General features: G+C 44.0%; 2 protein-coding genes across 8 annotated transcripts in view; one reads left to right on the forward strand and one right to left on the reverse strand.

Annotated features, from left to right (window-relative positions):
* LOC118506779 (proteoglycan Cow) overlaps nt 1-11271 on the forward strand; it is a 79263-nt gene extending 67992 nt beyond the window's left edge. For 5 of the 6 annotated variants that reach the window (XM_036044391.1, XM_036044386.1, XM_036044387.1 and 2 more), the window contains 5 exons: nt 2599-2739; nt 2941-3121; nt 6142-6531; nt 6605-6742; nt 8036-11271. In XM_036044391.1, coding sequence (XP_035900284.1) covers nt 2599-2739; nt 2941-3121; nt 6142-6531; nt 6605-6742; nt 8036-8148 — 963 coding nt within the window. In that variant the 3' untranslated portion in view covers nt 8149-11271. The remainder of the gene's footprint in view (nt 1-2598; nt 2740-2940; nt 3122-6141; nt 6532-6604; nt 6743-8035) is intronic. The other variant, XM_036044390.1, reaches the window with a different exon arrangement.
* Nucleotides 10429-13986, reverse strand: LOC118506781 (cilia- and flagella-associated protein 36). 2 transcript variants are annotated; one of them, XM_036044394.1, is made up of 4 exons: nt 13498-13986; nt 13289-13421; nt 12521-13221; nt 10429-12442 (listed from the first exon to the last, which is right to left on the reverse strand). In XM_036044394.1, the coding sequence occupies exons 2-4, from the start codon at nt 13389-13391 to the stop codon at nt 12179-12181; spliced, it is 1068 nt and encodes a 355-aa protein (XP_035900287.1). In that variant the 5' UTR covers nt 13392-13421; nt 13498-13986; the 3' UTR covers nt 10429-12178. The 2 variants fall into 2 exon arrangements, with proteins under 2 accessions (XP_035900287.1, XP_035900286.1); XM_036044393.1 differs by having other exon boundaries at nt 13289-13439.
* Between the last annotated feature and the right edge of the window lie 357 nt (nt 13987-14343).

Here is a 14343-nt window from a genome sequence, read left to right on the forward strand (position 1 = left end):
CCGAAAGTTCTCTTTAACTTCGAAATCAAATTGAAGGAAACGCTGGATCGTGTAATTTCATTCTGCCTTACCATAAAGAAAACAACAAGTCCCGTCGAAAAAATCCAAATCATTAACGGAACAACGGTCCCAACCAAACTCGGTCATCGCAGTAACCAATCAGTCAGATGCAATGCAGTTGCACACCATTTCCGTGTTGCGTGTCCGTTCTCCTGGGCCTTCCCAGACGCCTTCCCCCATTGCCCCACAAACAACAGCCAAATTGAATAAGTTTAGCGCGAGGAAATTTCGTTCGTTACATTGCGCCGGAACCCCGTGAGAGGTACCCCGGAATTTCTTTTCGAGCTTCCAGGTTTTTCGTGAAGCTTTCTATAGTCGCTTTTCTGCTCCTTGTGTCGTTTTTTGTTGTTGTTCTTTCTACCCCGCAGCGTTTCTTTCTCGTGCGCACAAAACTTTCAATTGCGAATTTTCGAACCAAGTGTCGGTCGGTTCCATTGGTTATTGTGTTCCGTTTTCAACCACCTTTTTTTTCTTCACTTGGTCCTTGTGTTTTAGTCCTTTTTTCCTCACTCGCCGCTTGATTCGCCTCACATTCGCCGCGGCCATTGCTCGAGTGGCGTTTTAATATTATTTACAGCAAAAAGCAATTCAACTCTAATTAAGCTTCTCCAAAGTGAGAAGAAGCACCGCCGGGCAACTGGAACCGTCGAACTGATGGGAACCGGTGACGGGTGGATCGCCGTAAAAGCAAAGCAAAACAAACTGGGAATGGTGTGGCAAAGTTAAACACTTGCCTCGGGCACAAGTAGCAAACAAAATGTGAAAATAAATACATTTTGCCATCGGTCAAACGATAGCGAGAGAAAAACAGAGAATCGCTCAGTGTAAAGAGGCTGCCAGCGTGAAACCCGGAAGTGTTTATGATGGGGCAGCAAGCATGTCCCAAAAAAGGCCGTGTGTGTGTGCGATTGTTGTGCTTTAAATTTACCTTAAAATCGCGGATAGCATACGGTACTGGGTTAATACTTGCTTTTCCGGATTTTTTATTGAGGTGAAGCGTGAAACAGTTCACGAATGGCAACTTATTTAGACAGGGATATTAATTAGTGTTAGATATCTTTGTCTTTCTTAGCACTACAACCTCGAAAGGGCTCGACCCTCCATTTATGGCTTTCTGTGACTCTTTTTTACTCGTAGTTGAATAGTCAACCCTGTCTACGGGGAGGCGTTCAAGATGAGGTTTGATTTCCGATCCTGCCGTGAAAAGACCGACGCCACTATCGTCTCGGCCATCGGACTACCCCATTTTTTAGATATAGATCATCAAATTTAAGTAAAATTATGCTTCAATGGACATTATGACTAGTTCATTCAATGAGACATCATTTAAAGCGAGCTTGTTAAATTTTCTTTTGCGCCCTTCTTATACACTTAAAGAAGAAACTGTGCCCGCTCTGAGACGCTTTCCTTCTGTTTTTTATCGTCAGTTTCGTTTCTAGTGTTCCCTACCTCGAAAACCTGCCTCCGAGCGCCAGTGTTTCATAAATCATGTATCGGATGACAGCGTTTGCTTGCCTTTCATTCCAACGCATCACCCGGGCCTGTCAGACTCACCGCGCGATAAGCACTCCCCCAACCAAACGTCGGCCAATCGTCTCGTTCCTATCGGTTTCGGATCTATGGCTGGTGAAAGCGAACGTCCGTAACAATTCGTACCCGCAACGTCTTCTTTAGTTTGTGCTGCACGGGAAGCCAAGAAAAAATCCTCCATCAGACAGCATCCTTCGAGCAGAAAAGTAAACATCATCCAGCAGCGCTTGCAGTGCTAACGTGCTCGGGTTGGCACCATACCCCATCACGAGCGCTGATTATATCTAGGCTGGAACCCCCCGGGCCGGGGGATGGTTTATCAGTTGGCTTCGAGGATGTAACGAAGAGCAGAGGAGGAAGTAAAAACCCTCGTGCCGTACCATGCTACACCCCGCAACTGCTAAACGATTGACAGGCTACAAAGTGTCCCTGCTGCTTCCCGATTTGTAGCCTTTTGAAGGATAAGCTCCAACTGAAAGGGAATATTGGACTTACGGATCATAGAATATTCTTTCAAGCTGATCTATGTCAACACAGCGTTAGTCAAGGGGATGTCACCAGTCATTCGGCAGTTGTGGAGCTGAAGTACTGGAGGCGCTTTTGGGTGAGGTTATCTTTTCAAATTGAAAGTAGATTATGAAAAAGAGGCTCCGAAGTCTTGCTAATCTTAACGATGAATGAGGGTAATGGGTTCCTGATTCGTTATCCCCTGTGCTTTGGGCTGTGATGTCACGCTTGAAGCTCTACAAAACCGATTTTAAGAACTCCTAACTTTTCGCAAAAGAGTTTCAAAATTCATATCATTCTAGATATCCTTTCTACCTGCGTGCAGTTCTTTCTTAATTAAGAGCCTGCAACGAGCACTCCCGTGCCACCATTATCGACGATAAAAGAACAATAGCACCACCGCCCCATGTACTTATTAACAATCGCTTTTCCCTTTTTTCCGTTCGATCTTCTCTGGCCGCTCGCCAACCGATCGGCTCTCCATCAACCGGCCTCCACCAGCAGCAACAGCAGCAGCAGCTCAAGGAGGAAAAGAACCGTCACTACAACCACATCAACTCACAGTACACTTTCACGCCCGAGGAGATCAAGTACGACAACAAGCACTACAAGTACATCAAGTACACGACGTACAAGGGCAAGGTAGGTCTGATAAAAGCGCTTCCAGCCATCCACTCATCTCTCATTCGCCTGTACTCGAGCGTGTGTGTGTGTGATTTGCTTGCGGTGTTGAGCGGTCCTTTCCGGAACCGGCTCTCCCTTCTGGACTGGAAAATATTCATTACCATAACATTACCCATTTCCGTTCTCATTCTCGCTTACCTGGTCCGGGGCCCCTTCCAGCCTTCAATGCCGACATCGCGTCAGTATGATGGTTACGGTTCGTCCGGCTCGACCCGTATGACAGGCGAGGACAAGCACAAAATCCGAGGATACAACGAGGTCCTCGATAAGCCGGCCAGCAGCACCGGTAACACCAATAACGGCAACATCAAACCATCCAAACTATCCGGTAGCGTGGCACGTAAGTAGTAGCGTACAGCAGCACAGTCCGCCCCATTGCTCAGGTATGGCCGTGGGCCAGTTAGCTCAAACGTCATCCGTTTCTCCGTGTGCCCCGGGCGCCAGCTTCCTGCAATCCTTTCGCCAGCATCAAAAACGTATCCGGGCGTACTTAATTTGACTTGCGAAACACGAAACAACCACGTTACTGAATGCTACACGCTTCGTAAAATGGCACAAATGGCAAATCATGTAGCTTTCTGCTTTTTCCACCGATCGTACACGGTCCACGGTGTCCGGCTGCTATGTTCGCTGCAACCTGAACAGCCATTTCCGGGCTCGCCTTTGTTCCGTGAGTGAATATTCGTCTGTGACGTGTCGCAGGATGCATTTCTTGCTGATTTAAAAGTTTCGAGAAAATGGGCATGAGGTTTTGCAGTATGGTTGGTTGCTTGTTAAGTAAGAGAAGCTGCAATATGGCTAAATTTACTAGCAAAGGTAACAAAAGCTGATATTACCTGAACGAACCTTCCAAGAGCTTCTCTTTCACTTAGTGAACGTTCAGAAGATCTTATCAAAAAAGCGTGTATCTATTTTGAAAATTACTCCAATCACCAATTACTAACGTTTCTCATTTCCAAAGTATTAATCCTCGTACATCGGTAAAATTTTATAAAGTCCCTGCATATTTTAACAACCTTAAAATTTTACAATAAATTCAAAACAGATCACTCTAAAAAGTATACTCAAAAAACAATATCCAGGAGTTTGGCAACATTTCAATACTAATGCAAAATAATATAAACCTACCTTTCTTATAAACTACACCAAATAAGCCTTAAAATTAAACCCCCTCTTGAATCTTCCAACCCCAGCTTTTTCGTGTAAAGTAATTTATGCAAGCAACATATCAATGCTTGTCCCGTACGAATGCTGCCAAGCACATGCTCACAGCATGCGGTGCGCGCGTACAGCCCGACGAAATGCTGATCCGCAACGTTTATCTAATCGAGAAAACAGTACACCCGTAGCATACTGATCGCGCACACAGAACTCTTTCACTGTGGCGTTGTGTTACTGGCGGAAATACTAACACACACACACGTGCGTAAAGTACAGCTGCTCCATTTCATCACACAATACACCACCATGGCGGCGTGTAGTACCTTGACGAGCATCTTTCGCGTACGCACCTCCATCCGGCCTATGGTTTTGAGGAACTTTTTGTTATTTGCGTGCTCTATCTCACTCATGTTCGCTCTCTCTCTCGAGTGTCATTAGTTATCGCTTCCGTGCTGCCTCATACACGTAGAACATTAAATTAAATGCCATACCTGCTCAACCCACCACCAGATGGCAGCAACGGTGGTGCGTTTTTGCGCTTACTGTGATCACAGGCGCTTCGGTTGTTGATGCACGGCAAAACCCCGGGTAATCCAACCAGCTTCAAAAGGCAACGTATAGCGCCACCAGCAGAAGAAAGAGTGTCAGGCATTGGTTATACGAATCTGGCTCCTCCATCCGTCCGCTAATCCCCGGCCGGTGCAGGACGAACCTTTGGCGGGAAAGGATTTCATGCACCGCAGTGACGATGCTAGCGCGAACGAGCCAAGATTTATGGCAATTAAGTATTGTTTAACCTTCTGTGCAACCAAAAACAGACACCGGGTTGAAGCGAGCCTTGTCCAACACGAGAACAATGATAAGGATGGCAGGGTGTTGGAGGGTGGGAATGGGGGTAGAATGTTTATCTTAGCAGGACAGTGAAATTCCCTTTCACGGTACATGGCATGAACATGGTGCTTTTGTGCCGGTCGCGCGTACAACACAAGCCAGCGATGGCAGAAATCGGCAACGCACAGAAAAAGGAACTGAAGCCACGATACTACTAATACACCCTCCTTATTGAGCACGTCGTGCACGTACACTGACATCAATACGCGGGCATCTACGTTCCGTTGGTGGTGGAGAATTGGCACAATGTTTAGTTAAGAAGCCAGCCACAGCGTTACCGGCGAAAGTCGCCGAGCGAAAGGGCTGGCAAAGTAACTTGGCTGGAAAAAGTTTAAAGCACCGCCCATCAACTTTCTCCCGACCCCCGGGAAGCCAAGCAAATTAATCCCCTCGGTACGGAAGTAGGGGAGCCCTTGGTGCTCTGGAAAGTGAAAGCGTAATGAAGTTTACTTTTAAAGTTACAAGCATTTTCTTCTAAGCGGTTCGCAACACGACACATTAGCAACGGTACACTGCTTCTGCTGCTGCTTAGGTACGGAAATAATAAGGTTCGGTACGCAGCGAAAACAAAATGTGGAAACCTTTTGCGTTTTTCATGTCTATTACCAAGTGGCGGGGAAAAAAAGAGTCCAATCGAACCGTAACGCTGTGTTGTGTGTCCTTTCGAAGGTTGCGTACTTTGATGTACGGTTGATAACCAATCTGTCCTATTTAACAAATTATTCTACTACATTATTCATCCCCACTAATTAAAGCCTTCATTGTTTGCTAATTCCGAACACGAATACCGTGTATTTTCCGCCCAATCTAACCTTCCCCAGGGTTTCCGCACGTCCGAGGACTGCGACGCACGGGAAGCGTTCTGTGAAAATGTTACAACCGAAAATCAAGCTCCATGCTGCCGGTGCTGATTCGGCAGCACATGGGCGCTTTTTGATGGTTGTGTGATGAAAGTTTTTAACCCCGTAGCAGGAAGGTACAGCTCGGCAGTGTTTGTAAAATGTCATTACCTATTCAGCTAGGTAAGCGGAAGGAGCTTTCCATTTCCACCCATTTCCCGGCGCAAGTTGGCTGTCAGGGTTGAACTCTGCTACAAACGACAACGCTTAATTAACGATGGTGATTAGCAAATCAGCGCAATAACTTTTCACCATTTGGTTGGGAATATTTAAGACCTTTCCGACCGTCGTTTCCACGCTCCGTTTCTTGCTTCTGCTTCGCTACCAGGATGCAAAGTTCAACCCCTTTCTGATTCGATGTTCGTTTCTCCCTTCCTCCCGGCTTCGGTTTCGTGCGTCGCTCCGCTAGGTTATCCGATGAAATCGAGCGAATGCAAACCACAGCAGCTGACAGCCATCGGCAACCGGCTGCTCGATTGGTTCTCGGTAATTATGGCGGACAGCAAGAAGCGGCGCCAGCATCAGCAGCAAAAGAACAAGGTACATTTCCCTGCCGCCTGTAAGCTTGAGGCACGCTGGATGTTTGGCCATCTGGATCTGAACAACGATGGGGAGCTGTCGACGCAGGAGCTGTACGATCTGGAGCATGATCAGAACGAACGGTGCATCAAACCGTTCATCGATACGTGCGACCTGGACCAGGATAATACGATCGATCCGCGCGAATGGTGCCGCTGCTTCGAAAAAACCGATCGCCCGTGTGCTGCCGTTCGGCGACGTCTCGGCAATGATCTGAGTGGTAAGTGTCGATGAATGGTGTATGTGAGATGTTGCCAACGTGTTTGCCATTTACATAATTGCCTTCACGCCAGGTTCGTACGCACCCGATTGTGACAGTCAAGGATTTTATAAGCCTACCCAGTGCCACCAGGCAGTAGGTGTGTGTTGGTGTGTGGATGAACACGGTGTCGAGTTTGCCAACACGCGCACCCGAGGAAAACCTAACTGTGGTAAGTTTTCTTTTTCCCATGAAATTATTTCAGAACTCCGTTTTCATATTACTTCACATTTTAATGTAGCAGGATAACTAACAAACCATTACCAACCAATGAACTATTTTTGTTTAATTATCAAAGAGCATGATTTATAGAGATGTAGCATGCGACTCTATTTCTAGTGAAGTACCATGCGTCTCCATTGCTAGTGAAGTACCATGCGTCTCCATTACTGGTGAAGTGCCATGCGTTTCATCAAATTTCGAAGAATTTTATGACATATTTGATCGATATTTTCTTATTCATGTAATGCAACTAAGAGGCTCAAATTCTATTAGCTCTCCGGTCATACTGAAAATACCGCTTTTGCAAAAATATAAATGTTAGGTTTTAGTTCATTTTTGATGTACTTAGATTGCCTCGATTTTTTAACAAAATTGAAAAAGTCATTATATAGTATAATACGTTGAATTATAATAGCGTCTATGATGTCCTAATGCTAAAAATCTGAAAATTTTAGCTTCCTTCTGTCAAACATTTGAAAAATCAAACGCGGTTCAAATGAAAAAGGTAAATTCATACCGAAATGTTTGATATATCATACAACATTTTAAAATTTGGGTGGCATGGTACGCCACAGTTTTTTCTCCGGGAAATATTTGGTATAACTTCAGAGAAAAATAAAATAAAGCTATACTACGGCTTAAAAACCATTATTATTTCTTAGAAATCTTTTCTTTAAATTTCTACAGCGTTTATGATGAGTTTACTTTGCCAAAGACACTTGAAAAAAATGTTAACAAACAATTTACGAACCTCGGCTCGAATTCAATGTTTGGATTTGTGCTCAAATAAAATCGAATGCTGTTGGTACTATCTAGTTTTGAATATCATTTTATATAAAACAATCAAAACAAAAAATAGATTGGCTTAGTTCATCATAGACCCTATTGTTGGATTTTGTCTGTCTTTCTTACTGTAGAATAACCAAGCGTGGGTTACTCAAATATTTATAATATCCTAGCTATTGTTATGCTATATTAAGATATCTCCAATATTGGTGAACTACCATGCGTCTCCATTGAGAGTGAAATACCAGGCGCCTCCATTAATGTTTTTAAGCGTCTCCACGACATGTACTAATACGACATGTAAATTAATGCGTCTTCACGACATGTACTATGATTATTATTTTATTCTTATTATTAGTTTTCTTGAAAATAGTCTTATAAACAAACTAAATATACATTTTCACAAAACATAAATGAAACTTTAACAATCCGAAACCGTTTCGTTCTCCCTTCACAGAAGAAATCATAAATAATGCCACAACACTCAACTCCGACGACGAGGACACGGAGGACTCGGATGACGATGACGACAGCCAGGAGGGTAGCGCCGATCGTCTGCTGGTGTTCTAAGGTGGATGTTGCGCCAGCATACTGAAAAGGGTGTCGTTCCTTTAAGATTTCTTCCAGCTCTCTTTTACCGAATGTGTTAGACTGCATTCTATGATGGGTTTGCATTATTTATTTTGAAATGTAAAACAACCAAAGCGAACATTCGTAAACAGCGAACCAACCATTTATGTTAACCATCCCAGCAGAAGAAGAAAACCCCACTAACTTAATATTATGTAAGAATGAGTGTATTGATTAATGAAAACGTATAAGCAAAACAACCAGTATAGTAGACAAATCATCTCCCATTCTCCCGTCCTCACACTCTAGAAAAAAGAAACCAGCGTATGGTGATGGTGATGTCTCGTAATATTTCTCACCCAGAAAAGGGTATCCTTCCATTTTGGTTTTCTCTTTCCTTCTTTCTCCCTCAGTCTCACTCTCGCGTGTGTGAGTATGTGCTTTTTCAAAAAAAAATAATTCCCGTCCTATGGCAGAAGCGTTGTAAAGTACGTCGCTTTTTGTTATTGTTGTAAAACATCGTGTGTGTGTGTGCGTAGCAAAACAATTCATAAGTTTATGCAACTTTGAATCCATTTGTCTCAACCTCTTATGTAAAAAATGAGAAAAAAAGCAACAACGTATCAATATGGCGAAAATGAACGGCTAGAGGAATACGTACGCTTTCATCGGCACATTCAATTGCAAATGCGCTACCAACGCAAGGGAGAAAGAATGAAAGAAAAACTAAGGAAAGAACGGGGAAAAAAGAGAAACAACTAACCTTAAATTTTTAGATAATAAGCCAAGCCACTTCTTTAGTGCTATCCGTCTTTACTCTGCTGCAGCAAATGCAAAACTAGGTGAGAGTGAGTGCCGAATGCCGTTGTGTGAACAAGTAGCGAGCAAGCAGACAAAATTTAAGCCGGCCAACAGTGTGTGAGTTGAGAGAAACTAGAAGTATTACTAAGCAGTAGTGATCTCTATTTAGTGCTAGTGTGTGTGTGTGAGAGAGAGAACAGTATCCCCATTCCCTCCTATCGGGCCCGTCACACGTGCGTTGTTTATGCAAATCAAGCAAAAAAAGGTTACGTTTTGTGCTCGATCTTTGTGTGGCTCACGGTAACACGGAACTGATCGGTAGTTCGAAAAGTCGATCATATTTTGCAAATGAGTGAGCTTGACGTTTGATCCATTCCCAAAAATTTCGCCACCAGAGTCGCCCCTTGTTTCGGAATTTTTTGTTTGAAGAGAGGGAATTTTAGGGCCGAAAAGCAAAGCACTTTACAATACTTTATGTAACCGTATACCGCTTGCATTTAAGCCTTAGGAGAATTTGGTTTTTCTTGCACGCCTTTTGTACAACAGACAAGGTGTAGCAGCCATGCACCATGCAAAACATTCCAACTAGCAACATTAGAAATTCCTGTGCTGTGCGGGAAACACTCGAAACAGAGCTCTTTTTAGAAGGTGTCGATCCTTTTACAGCACACATGACACAAGCCGGTCTATTGATGTAAGTGACGTTTTGTTGGTGTGTGTGAAAGCTGTACGGTGTTTTTGGGTGTGATTGTACCGTGTAGGGCGAATGCCAGCTGGCAAAAATGATGTGCTTTTGACGTTTCGTAGGCTGTACGAGGCGCAATAGATCACGGAAACTACAGAACAATGAGTTGTCCTGCTTGCCTACTTCTATTCCCACACTACTATCCCCAGATACTACTTACAATAACCCTAACCCCCGAAACCATTCATCCAAAAAGCTGAAGGTTAATTTCACCTAAAGTAGCAATCAAACGCTAACCTGCAACAGGAAAAAAAATAGATAAAAACCCCAACACAGGTGTGCACTCTAAAGTTGTGTGTGTGTGTGTGCGCAAATTGCTACCATTAGGAATAAATGTCCTGCAAAAAAGCATACAGCAGAACAGCACCAAAACGGGCACACTCACCACCACACACGCTCTAAACCATTACAAACGCAATTATTTAGCAAAAAATGCAAAGCAGTGTTTGTGCTACGGAAAGCAGTGTACTCCAACTGGTGGCTGTTTGTCGGTGGAGTAGAGAAACCATTTGACTATAGAAGCAAATAGTAACCAAAATAGGAAGAAAGCGGAATGAAACGCTAAAGCAAATGCCTAGCAGCACGCAGCTCGTAGTATATAGAATGTAAGTCTGCATACGATAGGGCCCACTCACAGTAAAGTAAAAGCGCCATTGTTTGTACGGGGTGGAAATTGTATTAAAAGGCACTATTTGCAAATCACACTTGGATTGGTTTAATGTGCGGAATAGGGAATGTGCGTGCCCTCTTTTCCGATTGGCTACTCTCCATTTGGCAATAGGAAGGAGTTTTTTCAATTATTTGTCCTATAAGTCTCTGTATCAAACATTCCAAAACATTACTCCAGAATGGCATCGGAAGGCAAAAAGAAAATACAAAAACCGAAACTTGTTTACTTACGTTTAACTTTTAAGCCAGCTGAACGCAGCAGAAGTCGTCCAAAAAAAAACAGAAAGATAAACTCTTTCGCTGATTGATAATAACACACACACACACATAAAGAAAATCTAGAAATCCCAGAACTATCACCATTCAGACGCGAAAGCGTAACAAAACTACACTAGATAACAGATCAGACAGCTCAGCTTATAGGTAACGCGAGCACGGACGGAGTAACGCAAATTATCGCCAAATTTCCATAGCGACGTGCTAACTAACAATTAACCCCCAAACAGAATGCAAAAACAAACGCAGTAGACGCAAGCAAACTTGTTGACGTTTCTGTGAACCGGTGACAGCAAAAACACTTCCCCAAAGTGAACAACAGCATCATCATCATCGTCATCGTCATCCTTGTTTCCGGTATATCAAGTGCTTCGGGGCAAAATCATTACCACTAATGGAGATTTTAAGGACTAAGCGTAGAACAGGCAAACAGGCAACAAATCGAGGATAATGGGAGGGAGCAACAACTTTACAACTTGCAACTAAAGTCACCGATATCGCCGGTGTTGTGTGCCGTGCGTATCAGGAGATGATGTAGATGGTGATGGTGGTTGTGGTGGTGAGCAAATGGCTGAGCAGAGCAAAGAGACAGACAGACATACACACAAAATAAATCAGTAAAGTACGATGAATCTTTGGACAGATAAGTGACGAGCGGTTTTTTTTCCGTTGTGTGAAATGCTTTATACGATGGGAAAGAAAGGTTCATGGAAAGGATTAAATTATTATGGTAAGTAATAAATGTAATTAGATAAATTAATTATTAAATGTAACGCAAATTTAAGGGATCAACCGGTCCGGTCGAGGCTCTAGCAGCCCCAGTCCTCACACCTCTTCTCATGTCTGCTAATAATACAAAACATGGTAAAAATCGGTACGAATAATAACAGGATCTCCAAGAGTTTACTGATGCTTTCCCAGATAATTTTAGTTTCGTCTCGAGGGTTTTCCATATTTTTGAATTCGCTTGTGTTTTCCGAAACACTTGCTTTCTCTTTGTTAAGGACATTTTGAAAAACAGGTCCAAAAGGTGTAGGAAAAAAAAAATTGGGATACCCTGTAATAAACGTATACCGCAGGGCATTCACTTAAAAGCATGAAAAGCCTACTCTGATCTGTTACACTTTTGCTACTCTACAATAGATGGCGCTGTGTAAAAGAAAGTAGTAGAAACCGTTAGAATACTGTCGACATCTCGATTTAGATTTTTACTAACTTCTCATTTATGATAAATTCAATGTTTGAAACAAATTTTTATTTCTATTTCCACCCCTTTCAAATGATTCAATCGAGCGCCGCGATCAACCAAATTGTCTACTCTACCAGCCTTACAATTATTTCAAACCCCCGTTTATCCATGCTATCCAACTGAAATGTCTACCCACTACAATCACACGGATACACACACAGTCACACACACACATTGAACACTTCCGCCATGTTTGCAAATGTATTATTCACTCCACACACTCGATTCGTATCGATCTGGGACTGCTGATAAGCCGCGAGCGCGTGAGGCGTAAAGTACACCACCCCACCCTACTCCTTGTCGATAGCCACCTCGTTCCGGAGCCGTTGGGCCAGCAGCTTTCGTAGCTGGAGCGATCCTTCCGGTGGTTCCACCGATACCGATTCGGTTTCACCGTCCAGAAACTTTTGTGCGACCTGAGCCGATGTTGGACGTTCGTTTTTGCGGATCGTTTCGTTCAGCTGTCGAGCACGAGCCTGCTTTTTGATGGTCAGTATCTTGTCCCGCTGCGAGCGCAAGTACTCCTGGCGTGCTTTCATATCTTCATTATTGATCTGCATGGAAGATTGTTGTATGAAAACAAGCGTTTAATGAATGGGGAACAGGGCTACAGTGGGGCAAGGGGTACATACCTTCTCTTGATCGAAAAACAAATTCAAGCGTTGAAATTTATCCTTTTCCCCGGCCGACAGCTCACCACCGTCCGCTAGCGTCTGCTCCAGCACTGATTGCCGAACGATCGCCGGCGTGGCAATTGCATCCGCATCCGATCCCGAAACATTCAGCTCGTTTTCGACCGACTTTAGAATATCCCGCTCGATATCACCCTCCACGGGTGGTGGATCCTTTAGTTCACGGTCTACATCGAGCTGCAGCTCTGGCGGTACGTCATCATCATGCGCCGGACCAGCGGCGGCTTCTTCCTCACGCTTCGACATACTTTGCGAGCGTCGTTCAATCAAATCTAACGCCTGCAGCTGCAGCTCCACGTTACGCTGTACCATCATGCGTATGAAGATGCGTATATCATTGGCGGCCCATATCTGCTGAAATAGGCCCTGATGAAAGGAAAACGTGCTGGCCGCACCGGACTGTTCCGTCCGATCATCACTCGATGTACCGGCGGATGCAGCCCGTGCAGCAGCAGCACCACCACCACCACCAAGGTTGGCCACATGCCGACCCTCGAGACAGGCAAACTCAAACTGTTCGGGCGTTATTTGCATCTCCTCCATGAACGAACCGAGCATGTAGTCGACCAGATTCTTGTACTCATCGTGCACCTTGCGGAACTCGGGATTGTTCTCGTCCGGCTGCAGGTTGGGATCGAAAACTGGAAGAAGCATATGTACCCGTACAGTAGTGGCCCGGTAGCAAGCGAGTGTCCAGCATGCACTTACTAATCGATTTATCCTCGATGAAGGTTTGCAGTGGAGCATTCCATACGGGACCGTGCAGAAAGCACACCAGCGAATCAAACACCCAGGAATTATCGTCCGCCATTGGTAGGCAACAGCAACACACACGGCGTCCCTAAAATTTTCTGTTTTACTAAAAATTTATTTAAAATATTAAATACACTCTAAAGATCCAACCGACGGACACATACGCTTCGTAAAAGGACGGCTTACACTGTCATACTGGCAGAAGCTGACAAGTCGCTGCAGGCAAGCGCTTACCATTTCTCTTTGTTTTCTACACAGCCGTTACCATGGTGATGGACATGTTTGAGCCCAATCGTCGTGGTAGCTCTGCAGCAATGCAGACTGACAGGTGACTCATCTTCCCCTTTCCGCTGTTTTGCTTTTGCCATTGCAGTTAAGGACCTTCAAATAATCTTCTTTTACTTTAAGGCTCAACACACACACTTGCCGCACCAAACGACAAAACATTCATTAACACACACTCACACACTTCATTTTTCATTTTTCATCCGCGTGGTTGTATTCTTTTTATGTGTTTTTTTGTTTGTTTTGTATCTTTGCTTTACCTTTTTAAACGTTTTTGTTGTTTTTGTTTGTTTTGTTTTTATATTATTTCATTCGCATTACGGCAGGTTGTCCAGCTTGCGGGGGATATCGGCGCGATACTACTATCTTTTTTTCCAAATACTACTTATATATCTATATATCATTATTATGTTTAATGTTTGACAATCGTGAACCTTTGTCGCTCGCCAGACGGAATCGCACATACGCACATTTTTATTATTATTTTTCTTTTTTTGTATTTCAACCCTATCCCCCCCCCCCCCCCCCCCCCCCGATTGTTTTGTATCGTTTTCCTCATTCAGTGGCATAAAAACGTGTTCCTCTGCCGCTGGTTCACTCTTCTGCTTAGTCCATTTTATTACAACATGCCAGCAAACTGTGCCGCTCAAACGATCAATCTCGAATCTCCTCCTACAGCAACGCTTCACACACCAATATTTTTGGTGGTTTTGGGGCGCATGTAG

The sequence above is a fragment of the Anopheles stephensi genome, chromosome 2 (genome assembly GCF_013141755.1).
Source record: "Anopheles stephensi strain Indian chromosome 2, UCI_ANSTEP_V1.0, whole genome shotgun sequence".
Lineage (NCBI taxonomy): Eukaryota > Metazoa > Arthropoda > Insecta > Diptera > Culicidae > Anopheles > Anopheles stephensi.